The 13,744-nt window shown below is 49.7% G+C and overlaps 1 protein-coding gene and 1 long non-coding RNA gene across 3 annotated transcripts in view; one reads left to right on the forward strand and one right to left on the reverse strand.

Annotated features, from left to right (window-relative positions):
- PRKD2 (protein kinase D2) overlaps positions 1–13,744 on the forward strand; it is a 42,913-nt gene that overhangs the window by 28,093 nt on the left and 1,076 nt on the right. For both annotated transcript variants that reach the window (XM_007997306.3, XM_007997307.3), the window contains exons 16-17: positions 7,090–7,188; positions 10,495–10,762. In XM_007997306.3, the coding sequence (XP_007995497.1) occupies positions 7,090–7,188; positions 10,495–10,762 (367 nt within the window). The remainder of the gene's footprint in view (positions 1–7,089; positions 7,189–10,494; positions 10,763–13,744) is intronic.
- Positions 1–13,744, reverse strand: part of LOC119621767 (uncharacterized) — a 27,540-nt gene continuing 13,796 nt past the window's right edge. Inside the window, exon 4 of the long non-coding RNA XR_012093133.1 lies at positions 1–169. This is a non-coding gene — a long non-coding RNA (uncharacterized lncRNA). The remainder of the gene's footprint in view (positions 170–13,744) is intronic.

A 13,744-nucleotide genomic window follows, 5' to 3' on the forward strand; every position in this document is an offset into this window, starting at 1 on the left:
TTAAGTTCGGCATCCATGCGGTGACCTCCTGGGAGTGGGGGACCACCAGGTTGCAAAGCAGCCCAGGTTGGAAGCAGAGCAGGTCAAAGCTCTTGTGCTGAGCAGTAGTGGGATCGCATCTGTGAAGAGGCACTGCACTCCAGCCTGGGCAACATAGCGAGACCTGCCTCTAAAAAGAAAGAAAAAAGAAAAATAATAGAGTGACAATAACAATTAAAAATAATAAAGAGTAGTCTGGGAGCAGTGGCTCATGCCACCTGTAATCCCAGCACTTTGGGAGGCTGAGGCAGGCGGATCACCTGAGGTCAGGAGTTTGAGATCAGCCTGGCCAACATGGTGAAACCCCATTTCTACTAAAAATACAAAAATTAGCTGGGCATGGTGGCGGGCGCCTGTAATCCCAGCTACTTGGGAAGCTGAAGCAGGAGAATCGCTTGAACCCGGGAGGCGGAGGTTGCAGTGAGCCGAGATCGTGCCACTGCACTGCAACCTGGGGGACAAGAGTGAGATTTCGTCTCAATAATAATAATAATAATAAAGAGTAATAATAATAGAAAAATAATAGACTAGTAGTAATGATAGCTACTTTTACTATAAAAAAAAAAAAATAAATGATCAGTCAGGCTCCCTGGACCTGATTTGACTCATCTGGAAAAAAGGGGAGTCAGGCATGGTGGGGTACACCTCTAATCTCAGCTACTCAGGAGGCTAAGGCCAGAGGACTGCTTGAGCCCAGGAGTTTGAGACAGCCTGGGCAACATAGCAAGAGCCCATCTCAAAAACAGGCTGGCTCATGCCCGTAATCCCAGCACTTTGGGAGGCCAAGGCGAGAGGATCACTTGAAGCCAGGAGTTGGAGACCAGCCTAGGCAACATAATGAGATCCCATCTCTACAAAAAGAAAAAAAAAAGAAAACCTACCTGGATGTGGTGCCTGGTAGCACAAGTCTGTAGTCCTAGCTGCTTGGGAGGAGGGAGTGGAGAGGATCTCTTGAACCTAGATGGCCAAGGCTGCAGTGAGCTATGACCGTGCCACTGCACTCCAGCCTGGGTGACAGAGCGAGACCCTGTCTCAAAACCAAACAATAGAAAAAAGCGTCAAGGAGCCCTTTTTCTCTCATTCATTCATTCAGTTGGTCAACAAATACTCCCTAGTCGCTCCTCTGTGCTTGGTGCCTTGCTGGGCAGTGCTGAGGACACAGGGATGACCAATACAGCCCCAGCCTTAGACAGTGATCACTCAGGTGAGCAGGGCCAGGACAAGGGAGGCTGATAATGGTGATGATAAATAATGTGGTCACTGACATTTATTGAGAACTTACTATGTGCCAGGCATTCTTCAAACTCATTTAATCTTCATAGTAACCTATGTAGGAGGTGCTGTTATTCTCACTCCCCTTTTACGGTTGAAGAAACTGAGGATCAGAGACATCAAATAACTTGTCCAGTGTCACATAGCTGGTGGGATTTGAACCTAGTATCTTTGCTTTTAACTGGTGATGTCGAACTCATTTGTGTTACATTCAGACAGATTTTCCTTGTGTGCCTGTGCTTTTTGTTTGTTTTTTTTGAGACAGGGTCTCGCTCCATCACCCGAGCTGGAGTGCAGTGGTACAACCATGGCTCGCTGCAGCCTCGACCTCCCAGGTTCAAGAGATGCTCCTGCCTCAGCCTGCTGAGTAGCTGAGACTACAGGGATCAGCCATCACGCCCAGCTAATTTTTATAAAGACAGGGTCTCGCTATATTGCCCAGGCTGGTCTTCAACTCCTGGGCTCAAGTGATCCTCCCAACTCGGCCTCAGCCTTGCAAAGTGCTGGGATTACAGGCGTGAGCCACTGTGCGCAGCCTCTGATCTGATTTCTTTTTTTGGGAGGGCACATTAGATTCTTATCACTTATGTTGTTCAATGGTTTTATCCCAGTATTTGTTTGCCTCTTTTTTATATTTAGCTTTTATTTAGCATAGGGTTTTATTTTATTCTATTTTTATTTTTTTTTGAGACAGGGTCTCATGCTGTCATCCAGGCTGGAGTGCAGTGGTGTGATCATAGCTCACTGCAGCCTCAAACTGCTGGGCTGAAGCAATTCTCCTATTTCAGTCTCCTGAGTTAGCTGGAACCCCAGGCATGAGCCACCATGTCCAGCTAATTTTTTTTTTTAATGTTTTTGTAGAGACAGGGTCTTGCCATGTTGCCCAGGCTGGTCTCGAACTCCTGGGCTTAAGTGGTCCTCTTGCCACAGCCTCCCAAAGTGTCGGATTACAGGCATGAGCCACTGCATCCAGCCTGCCATAGAGCTGAACTTTTACGACGTTAAATATCCCCTTTTGTGGTTTCTGTTTCACATCCTTCCTAGAAAGGCCTTTCCCTCTGGTTGGCGCCTTGTCTTCTTCTGAGACATCTCTGTGGGTCTCAGAGTCATTGTTGCTGTTTCCTTTACCCCAGCCCAGCACCCTTATCCTCTCAGGCAGTGTGCCTGTTTGTCAGGCTGGCTTATGGGATGGGGACAGAAATCCCCTGATGCACCCTCATCCAGACCTTATTATTTATTTATTTTTGAGACAGAGTCTTGCTTTGTTGTCCAGGCTGAAGTGCAGTGGTACGATCTCGGCTCACTGCACCCTCCGCCTCCTGGGTTCAGGCGATTCTCCTACCTCAGCCTCCCGAGTAGCTGGGATTATAGGTGTGTGCCACCATACCTGGCTAATTTTTTGTAATTTTAGTAGAGATGGGGTTTCATCATGTTGCCCAGGCCGGTCTCAAACTCCTGACCTCCAGTGATCTGCCCGCCTCAGCCTCCTAAAGTGCTAGGATTACAGGTGTGAGCCTCCGCGCCCAGCCACATCCAGACTTCAGGTGTGGAGAGGAATCGTGGTTCTCACAGGTGGCTGCTTTCAGCAGCTGAGGGGGTTTCTCTTTCCGGCCTTCGTCTCTTCCTCTCTTTTTGCCTGCTTGCTCTTCTTTCTCTCTCTCTCTGCAGATTTCTGCTTTCTGGGCTCTTGCCTGCCCTACACCCAAGCCCTGTGCTAAACCCTTTACCTCATGAGCTTATTTAGGCCTCACCACCATCCTATGAGGTAGGTATTGTTATAACCCCCATTGTATAGATGAGGAAACTGAGGCTTAGGGAGATAGCTGTCTCCCTCGAGGTCACAGCCGAGTAGCTTTCCAGCCAAGATTTGAGTCTGGATCTATCTAGCCTCCAGTCTGGATCTATCTAGCTTCCAACCGGCCCCCCCTTTTTTTTTTTTTTTTGAGATGAAGTCTCACTCTGTCACCCAGGCTGGAGTGCAATAGCACAGTCTCAGCTCACTGCAATCTCTGCCTCCCAGGTTCAAACGATTGTCCTGCCCCAGCCACCTGAGTAGCTGGCACTACAGGCACGTGCCAGCATACCCAGCTAATTTTTGTATTTTTAGTAGAGATGAGGTTTCACTATGTTGGCCAGGCTAGTCTTGAACTCCTGACCTCGTGGTCCGCCCACCTCAGCCTGCCAGAGTGCTGGGATTACAAACATAAGCCACTGTCTCTGGCCAATGGTTTTTTTTTTTTTTTTTTTTTTTTTTTTTTTTGAGACGGAGTCTCGCTCTGTCACCTAGGCTGGAATTTAGTGGCACTATCTCAGCTCACTGCAACCTCTGCCTCCTGGGTTCAAGTGATTCTCCTGCCTCAGCCTCCTGCGTAGCTGGGAATACAGGTACACGCCACCATACCTGGCTAATTTTTGTATTTTTAGTAGAGATGGGGTTTCACCATGTCAGTTAGGCTGGTCTTGAACTTTTGACTTCGTGATCTGCCTACCTCGGCCTCCCAAAGTGCTGGGATTACAGGCATGAGCCACCATGCCCGGCCTAACCTGCCCTCTTTGTTCACATGAACTGGGAGAAAATCAACTGACAAAATCTGGACATGGGCCGGGCGAGGTGGCTCACACTTGTCATCCTAGAACTTTGGGAGGCCAAGGTGGGTGGATCACCTGAGGTCAGGAGTTTGAGACCAGCCTGGCCAACATGGTGAAATCCCATCTTTACTAATAATACAAAAATTAGCCAGATGTGGTGGCGCACGCCTGTAATCCCAGCTACTCAGGAGGCTGAGGCACAAGAATCGCTTGAACCCGGGAGGTGGAATTTGCAGTGAGCTGAGGTCATGCCATTGCACTCCAGCCTGGGCAACAGAGTGAGACTCCGTCTCAAAAAACCAACCTGGAGATGACATACAACACATGCATCTTTCCAGCTTGGTCTCCCAGTCTGTAGAATGAGGAGTTTGGCCGGGCGGGGTGGGTCATGCCTGTAATCTCAAGGTTTGGGTAGCTGAGGTGGGAGGATCGTTTGAGGCCAGGAGTTTAAGACCAGCCTGGACAACATAGCAAGATGCCATCTCTAGAAAAAATTTTTTTAAAAAAGAGAAAATCAGAATAAACACAAGTATTTAAATTCTGAGACATAGATAATAATTGCAGTAGTACAACACTATGCTTCTGGTGTACTTGGCATTTTGTTTGAGAGAATCAAGAAATACGGTTCTCACAGATAAATGGTTACAAATGGTAATGGTTTTTTTTTTTCCTTCCACTCAGCTCACCTTGTCATCATAGGAACAGATACAGCAGGAGAAGCTTTATTTAAGAGACACACACAAATATATTTACCAACAGGCCATCACAAAAATAGTAACTAATAACAACAGTAACAGCTAACATACAGTGGTTAGCTATCCTAAGCGCAGATACGCAGAACCTTATAGCAACCTGTGAGGTCGGTACTCTTTTTTTTTTTTTTTTTTTTTGAGATGGGGTCTCGCTCTGTTGCCCAGGCTGGAGTGCCGTGGTTCGATGTTGACTCACTGCAACCTCTGCCTCCGGGTTCAAGCAGTTATCCCGCCTCAGCCTCTCAGGTAGCTGAGATTACAGGCTCGCGCCACCACACCCGGCTTATTTTTGTATTTTTAATAGAGATGGGGTTTCACCATGTCGGCCAGGCTGGTGGGTGGGTACTATTATCACCCCCATTTTACGGATGAGGAAACTGAGAGCCAGAGAGGTGAAGAGACTTGCCCAAGGCCGTAAGTTCGTAAGCATTGAGCCAGGTTCTCCACCTGGGCAGGGCAGATTGGCTCTAGAATCTCTCTGCCTCTTTTTGTTTTGTTTGAGACAGATTCTTGCTCTGTCGCCCAGGCTGGAGTGCAAAGGCATGATCTTGGCTCACTGCAAACTCCACCTCCCAGATTCAAATGATTCTCCTGCCTCAACCTCCCAAGTAGCTGGGACTACAGGTACCTGCCACCACACCCAACTAATTTTTGTATTTTTAATAGAGACAGGGTTTCACCATGTTGGCCAGGATGGTGTCTAACACCTGACCTCAGGTGATCCACCTGTCTCAGTCTTCCAAAGTGCTGGGATTACAGGCTTGAGTCACCGCACCCAAAGTTTTTTGTAAGGATGAAAAAAATTTTTTTTAAAAATGGAATCAGGCTAGGTGCAGTGGCTCATGCCTGTAATACCAGCACTTCGGGAGGCCAAGGTGGGTGGATCACGAGGTCAGGAGTTCAAGACCATCCTGACCAACAGAGAGAGCAACTATCTTTACTAAAAATACAAAAATTAGCTGGGCATGGTGGTGTGCGCCTGTAATCCCAGCTGGTCAGGAGGCTGGCGTGAACCCAGGAGGCTTTCTCAAAAAAAAAAGGGGGGGGGGAATCAAAGCCTGACATAGTGGCACATGCCTGTAGTCCCAGCTATTTGGGAGACTGAGGTTGGATGATCACTTAAGCCAATTGGTTTGAGGCTGTAGCGAATGATACTGCACTTCAGCCTGGTGATGGAGGGAGTCTCCATCTCTTAAAAAAAAAAATAAAAGGGTGAGGGGGGGTGGCTCACACCTGTTATCCCAGCACTTTAAGAGGCTGAGGTGGGTGGTTCACTTGAGTGCAGGAGTTTGAGACCAGCCTGGGCAACATGGTGAGACACTGTCTCTACAAATACAAAAATTAGTCAGGTGTGATGGTGTGTGCCTGTAATCCTAGTTACTAGGGAGGCCGAGGTGGGAGGATGGATTGAGCCTGAGAGGTCGAGGGTGCAGTGAGCTGTGATCCCAGCTCTGCGCTCCAGCCTGAGTGACAGAGCAAGACTCTGTTTCAAAAAAAAAAAAGAATCACAGAGTTGGATTTTGAAAATGCCTGCTCTATTAGTAGCATTCAGGAGTTTACCATATGCTGGAAGATCTCAGGATATTCACAGCCCCTCTCATGTAGCCCAGCCTTTCTAGTTTACATTTAACTCTTATCTCTAAGGTGTAAATGGTTCTATGATTCTGAGATTCTTTGGTGCTCCAGTGCCTCCTGTTTCCCTGGCAGGGGTGTCTGCAGGGGTGTGTCGGAAGGCATGGATGGGGCCAGGCGCAGTGGCTCACTCGTGCCTGTAATCCCAGCATTTTGGGAGGCCGACGCAGGTGGATCAGTTGAGGCCAGGAGTTTTGACACCAGCCTGATCAACATGGTGAAACCCTGTCTCTACTAAAAATACCAAAAAAAAATCAGGGCAGGTCTGGGCGCGGTGGCTCACGCCTGTAATCCCAGCACTTTGGGAGGCCGAGGTGGGCGAATCACAAGGTCAGGAGTTCGAGACCAGCCTGGCCAACATGGTGAAACCCGTCTCTACTAAAAATAGAAAAAATTAGCTGGGCATAGTGGCCAGCACCTGTCATCCCAGCTACTTGGGAGGCTGAGGCAGGAGAATCTCTTGAGCCCTGGAGGCGGAGGTTGCAGTGAGCTGAGATCACGCCGCTGCACTCCACCCCAGGTGACAGAGTGAGACTCTGCCTCAAAAAGAAAAAAAATAAAATTAGCCAGGCATGGTGGCACACGCCTGTAGTCCCAGCTGCTTGGGAAACTGAGGCAGGAAAATCACTTGAACCTGCGAGGTGGGGTTGCAGTGAGCTGAGATCATGCCACTGCACTCCAGCCTGGGTTACAGAGCAAGTCTCAAAAAAAAAAGTATGGACGGGTTTGGAGGGCTGGCTGCTGAGGGTGAGATTTGGCTGAGTACCTGTCTACCTTTCTTACTGGCCCCATCTGCTCCCCTCAGATCCTAGTGGCTTTGAGACACCTTCACTTCAAGAACATTGTCCACTGTGACTTGAAACCAGAAAACGTGTTGCTGGCATCAGCGGACCCATTTCCTCAGGTCAGTTATGTCCCCTCCTGATTTGGGGAAATCCAGGCAACGCTGATGGCCGGGGTGGGGCTGGGGAAGGGGATTATACTAATCAAGATGTGGGGGCCAGGCACAGTGGCTCTTGCCTGTAATCAGCATTTTGGGAGGCTGAGGCAGGAGGATCACTTGAGCCCAAGAGTTTGAGACCAGCCTGGGCAACAAAGCGAGACCTCATCTGTACAAAAAACGAAAAAAATTAGCCGGGAATGGTGGCGTGCACCTATAGTCCCAGCTGCTTAGGAGGCTGAGATGGGAGGATTGCCTGAGCCCAGGAGTTGGGTGGCTGCAGTGAGCTATGATCATGCCACTGCACTCCAGCCTGAGTGACAGAGTGAGACTCTATCTCTTAAAAAAAAAAAAAAGAAGAAGAAGACCGGGTGCGGTGGCTCACGCCTGTAATCCCAGCACTTTGGGAGGCCAAGGTGGATGGATTATCTGAGGTCAGGAGTTCAAGACCAGCCTAACCAACATGGAGAAACCCCGTCTCTACTAAAAATACAAAAAATTGGCCAGGCGTCGTGGTGCATGCCTGTAATCCCAGCTACTCCAGAGGCTGAGGCAGGAGAATCGCTTGAACCCAGGAGGTGGAGATTGCGGTGAGCTGAGATCGTGCCATTGCGCTCCAGCCTGGGCAACAAGAGCGAAACTCCATCTCAAAAAAAAAAAAGTAAAAAGAAACAGATGAAATTAATTTTAATAATATAGTTTATCCCAACATATAGCACTTTATTCAATATGTAGTCAACATAAAAATAATATTAAGGCCAGGCGAGGTGGCTCATGCCTATAATCCCAGCACTTTGAGAGGCCAAGATGGGAGGATGGCTTGAGCCCAGGAGTTCGAGTCTGCATCCACAGTGAGCTATAATTGTGCCACTCTACTCCAGCTGGGGTGACAGAGCAAGACCCTGTCTCTTAAAAAAGAAACAAAACTCAGTGAAATATTCTGCTTGTTTTTCATACTATGTCTTCAAAATCTGGCGTGTAACAGTTGGGGAAATAGATTGACATACCCGAGTTGTTCCAAACATATTTAAAAGTTTTCTGGTCGGGCACAGTGGCTCATGCCTGTAATCTCAACACTTTGCGAGGCTGAGGCGGGCAGATCACTTGAGGTCAGGAGTCGGAGACCAGCCTAACATGGTGAAACCTTGTCTCTACTAAAAATACAAAAATTAGCCGGGCATGGTGGCAGGCACCTGTAATCCCAGCTACCCAGAGGCCGAGGCAGGAGAATTGCTTGAACCCAGGAGGTGGAGGTTGCAGTGAGCCGAGATCACACCACTGCAGTCCAGTCTGGGCAACAGAGTAAGACTTGGTCTAAAAAAATAAAAATAAAATAAATAAAAATTTAAAAAAAGGATCCAGCTGGGCGCGGTGGCTCATACCTATAATCCCAGCACTTTGGGAGGCCGAGGCGGGCAGATCATGAGGTCAGGAGATCGAGACCATCCTGGCTAACACGGTGAAACCCCATCTCTACTAAAAATACAAAAAATTAGCCAGGCGTGGTGGTGCGTGCCTGTAGTTCCAGCTACTTGGAGAATGGTGTGAACCCAGGAGGCGGAGCTTGCAATGAGCTGAGATCTGGCCACTACACTCCAGCCTGGGCGACAAAGCGAGACTCCGTCTCAAAAAAAAAAAAAAAAAAAGATTCATAGGAAAGGGTAGATCTTGGAAAAGGGAAAGATCTATAAGATCTGTAGAAAGGGTAGAGGACCTCAGGAAAGTGTGGCTGTCACATTGAGATTCAGCTCAGGAGTTGGCACGTGGCTGGTTTCAAAGGTGACAGAGGCTTCAGACTTCAAGGATTTGGGGCTCTATCCTGCAAGCAACAGTGAGCCGAGGAAGGGTTTTGAACAGGGAAGGGACAATACATGAACAGAGCGGGGACTGAGGCTGAGACTAGTAGGCAGCAGAGCAGGACCTTGAACCCAGGTCTTGCTGGCTCCAAAGCCTGTCCATGACCTTAGACTGCAGCCATTAACAATGAGGGAAAGGGGCCAGGCATGGTGGCTCACGTCTGTAATCCCAGCACTTTGGGAGGCCGAGGCAGGCGGAACACCTGAGGTCAGGAGTTTGGGACCAGCCTAGCTGACATGGCAAAACGTCGTCTCTACTAAAAATATAAAAATTAGCCAGGTGTGGTGGTAGGTCCCTGTGATCCCAGCTATTTGGGAGGCTGAGGCAGGAGAATTGCTTGAACCCGGGAGGCAGAAGTTGCAGTGAGCCAAGATCACGCTACTGCACTCCAGCCTGGGCGACAGAGCAAGACTCCATCTCAAAAAAATAAATAAAACAATGAGGGAAAGGTAGGCATACACCGTACTGTCTGCCGGCTACCACAGTCAGCACCTGCTCCTACCTAATCCCCAGGAAAGCCTGAGAGGAAGCTGTTATCAACAACCCCCCAATACAGATGACAAAATCAAGGCCTGGAGAAATTAGGTTCCTGACCTGAGATCACCGAGGCTCATTCTGTGCTAGACACTGTTCCTAACACGTTGCATATATATTTCTCTTTCAGTCTAAATAAGCACCCTTTAAGGTAGGGACTATTAAGATCTCCATTATGTTTCATGTTTGTTTGTTTTTTGAGATGGAGTCTCACTCTGTCACCCAGGCTGGAGTGCAGTGGCACGATCTCAGCTCACTGCAACCTCCGCCTCCCAGGTTCAGGCGATTCTCCTGCCTCAGTCTTCCAAGTAGCTGGGACCACAGGCTTGTGCCACCACGCCTGGCTAATTTTTGTATTTTTAGTAGAGACGGGGTTTCACCATGTTGGCCAGGCTGGTCTCGAACTCCTGACCTCAAATGATCCATCTTCCTTGGCCCCCCAAAGTGCTGGGATTGCAGGCGTGAGCCATCACGCCCCAATCATGTATATTTTAAGGCTATTAAAAAAAAAAAATCTGCATTATTCAAAACAGCAAACCATTGGAGGTGGCAGAGGTATAGCAGCAGCTAGCATTTATTGTGCACCAACTGCATGCCAAATATCGTCCTATGGGCTTTGGATGGTTTAACTCACTAACCATCATGGCAGTCCTCTGAGATAGGCGCTCTTCTGCTCATATTCTTCCTATAGATGGGGAAACTGAGGCACGGAGCGGGAAAGTCACTTGCCCAGGGTTGCTCAGCTAGTGAGCCGAGGAGCCTGGATTCAAATTGGCATTCAGCTTTCTCTGGAACACCATGGGCGGTGGCGTGGTGGGGATGCTGGGGCGGGTGCGGCTCCATCAACCGGATAGAGTCTTCGCCCCTCGCCCTCTGCAGGTGAAGCTGTGTGACTTTGGCTTTGCGCGCATCATCGGCGAGAAGTCGTTCCGCCGCTCAGTGGTGGGCACGCCGGCCTACCTGGCGCCCGAGGTGCTGCTCAACCAGGGCTACAACCGCTCGCTGGACATGTGGTCGGTGGGCGTGATCATGTACGTCAGCCTCAGCGGCACGTTCCCTTTCAACGAGGACGAGGACATCAATGACCAAATCCAGAACGCTGCCTTCATGTACCCGGCCAGCCCCTGGAGCCACATCTCAGCTGGAGGTGCCTAGGGCCCGCCTACCCCATGGGTGGGTGGGTTGTGGGGTGGGGCTGGAGGAGTGGGCGGGGCCACGAGAGGGGCTGGACCCGGAAGCAGCCTGGCACCTTGTGGGTGGAGCCTAGTGATGGGGCGGGCCTACTGGAGGGGCGTGGCCACAGGAGGAGCCATCCTATAAACAGTGGGCTGGGACCCAGGCCTAAGGTTACTTGGGCTGGAAACCAAGTGCCCCAAAACTGCTAAGGAGGACACTTGGAGCCTTAGGGGGCTGAGTGAGACTTGGCTTGTCTAGGGTGGGACCAGGAGAGGGACTGGACTTGAGGGTGGCAAAGGGCTGGGGTGACCAGGAGAAGGGGCTGAGCCCCTCAAGGCATTGGTTGGAACCTGGAGCCTTTGGGTTTATGACCCCAAAAGGGTAAGCCTTGCAAAAAGGAGGCACCAGTGGGTAGGGTTGAGGAACAAGGGCCTGGCTACTTTGCTGGGTACTGGGGCCATGACTTGGGTGAAGATGGGCCTGAAGCCTGGAGTGGGTCCAGTGACTGAGGGAGCCAGTCTAGGGATGTGGCCTTGGAGGGTTTCTGAAGAGGTCCAGTAACAGGGCAGACCCTGAAGCCTGGAAGCTGGGAGGGGATGGGAGCGGGGAGGAGAAGGGAGCCAGGACTGAGGCAGACGTTGCGATCTCTGCATTCCTGGGCTTTGGTGTCGTGGCTGGGCCTGATGAGGTGGCACCGGGCCTGGTGACTTGAACCTGCTTGGGAATGGGTCTGTAACTTTCCCTGCTTGGAAAAGTTAAGTCCTAAGGCCTGGAGCTTTGAGGCTGGGTGTGGGATGGCATGTTTAGAGGGCCAGAGGCAAGGCTAAGATACCGGGGTGTGCCAGAAGCCAGGAGAACAAGGGACATGTCTTGGAGCCAGGGAGCTCAGGAAGACAGATGGAGTATGGGAAGGGGGGGATCATTCATTCGTTTATTTATAACCATTTATTCAACAAGTACATTCATGTATTTATAACCATTGATTCAACATGTTGAGTGCCTACGATGTGCCAGGCATTGACTGTTCCAGCTCTGGGAATACTGTGATGACTTGGACAGGAGGGGTCAGGTGCGGGGGAGCTCCTTGAGTGGTCTGTGAAGAGTGGAAGGGGGAAGAGCCCTCTCTGGAGGGTGTGACTTCATAGAGCAGGTGGGGCGGGGTGATGCGGAGGTTGCTCAGTGCAGGACAAGACAAGGTCTCGGTGGTGGTCTAAAAGTACAGGCCCTAAGCAGTGAGAATGTAGATTGACTTGAGTCCTGGAATAATACTGGGGGTGTTCAATACTGGCTTTTTTTTTTTTTTAGATGGAGTCTTGCTCTCTCCCCCAGGCTAGAGTGCAGTGGTGTGATCTTGGCTCACTGTGACCTCCGCCTCCTGGGTTCAAGGGATTCTCCTGCCTCAGTCTCCCAAGTAACTGGGATTACAGGCACACACCACCTGCCTGGCTAATTTTTTGTATTTTTAGTAGAGACGTGGTTTTGCCGTGTTAGCCAGGCTGGTCTTGAGCTCCTGACCTCAAGTTATTTGTCTGCCTCAGCCTCCCAAAGTGCTGGGATTGCAGGCATAAGCCATCACACCCAGCCAACATTGTCTTTTGAGACCCACTCAGAAGTCCCTGAGTAAAAGTGCATCGAGTGTGCACAAGTGAATTTAAGTGTGGTTGCACCTGTGTGAGGATCACAGAATCCTGTGGGTGTTGACGGGAGCAGGGTGCCTGTGTGCACCAGGCCTCTCCTTGGATGGGTTCACACAGTGAAGTCTTGTCCTTCAAGGCTTCCCATCAAGGAGAGAGCCTCAGATGAGTGCTGGCTTGTCTTGAAGCTTGACATTTGCTAGTCCTCTTTTTCACAATGAACAGGCCTTAGTCTCTGAGGCTTCTGCAGGCAATGGTGACTACCCACCATCTGATGACATTTTTTTTTTTTTTGAGACGGAGTTTCGCTTTTGTCACCCAGGCTGGAGTGCAGTGGCACGATCTTGGCTCACTGCAACCTCTGCCTCTTGAGTTCAAGCGATTCTTCTGCCTCAGCCTCCCGAGTAGCTGGGACTACAGGCATGCGCTACCATGCCCGGTTAATTTTTTGTATTTTTAGTAGAGACGGGGTTTTTCCGTATTGGCCAGGCTTGTCTCCAACTCCTGACCTCAGGTGATCCACCTGCCTCGGCCTCCCAAAGTGCTGGGATTACAGGTATGAGCCACCGCACCCAGCCTGATGACATAGATGCTCCCTAATTTACACTGGCATTAGATAAACCTGATAAACCCATTGTAAATTAAAAATATCATAAGTTGGTCAGGCGCAGTGGCTGAGGGCCGTAATCCCAGCACCTTGGGAGGCCAAGGTAGGCAGATTGCTTGAGCCCAGGAGTTCAAGACCAGCCTGGGCAATGTGTCTCTACAAAAAATACAAAAATTAGCCAACCATAGTGACAGATGCTTGTAGTCCCAGCTACTTGGGAGGCTAAGGCAGGATAATCAATTAAGCTGGGGATGTAGAGGCTTCAGTGAGCATTGATCATGCCATTGCACTTCAACTTGGATAACAATGAGACCCTGTCTCAAAACAAAAAAAAAAAGGAAATATTGTAAGTTGAAAATCCATTTAGGCCGGGCGCAGTGGCTCTTGCCTGTAATCCCAAAAATTTGGGAGGCCAAGGCAGGCGGATTGCTTGAGGTCAGGAGTTCGAAACCAGCCTGGCCAACATGGTCGAACCCTGTCTCTACTAAAAGTACAAAAAGTTAGCTGGACATGGTGACACACACTTGTATTCCTAGCTACTCAGGAGGCTGAGACAGGAGAATCGCATGAACCCGGGAGGCGGAGGCTGCAGTGAGCCAAGATCATGCCACTGCACTCCAGCCTGGGTGACAGAGGGAGACTCCGTCTCAATAAATAAATAAATAAATAAGTAAGTAAAAATAAAAAGAATAGTACACATGTAATTGTATGT

This window comes from Chlorocebus sabaeus, chromosome 6, assembly GCF_047675955.1.
Source record: "Chlorocebus sabaeus isolate Y175 chromosome 6, mChlSab1.0.hap1, whole genome shotgun sequence".
Taxonomy (NCBI): Eukaryota; Metazoa; Chordata; class Mammalia; order Primates; family Cercopithecidae; genus Chlorocebus; species Chlorocebus sabaeus.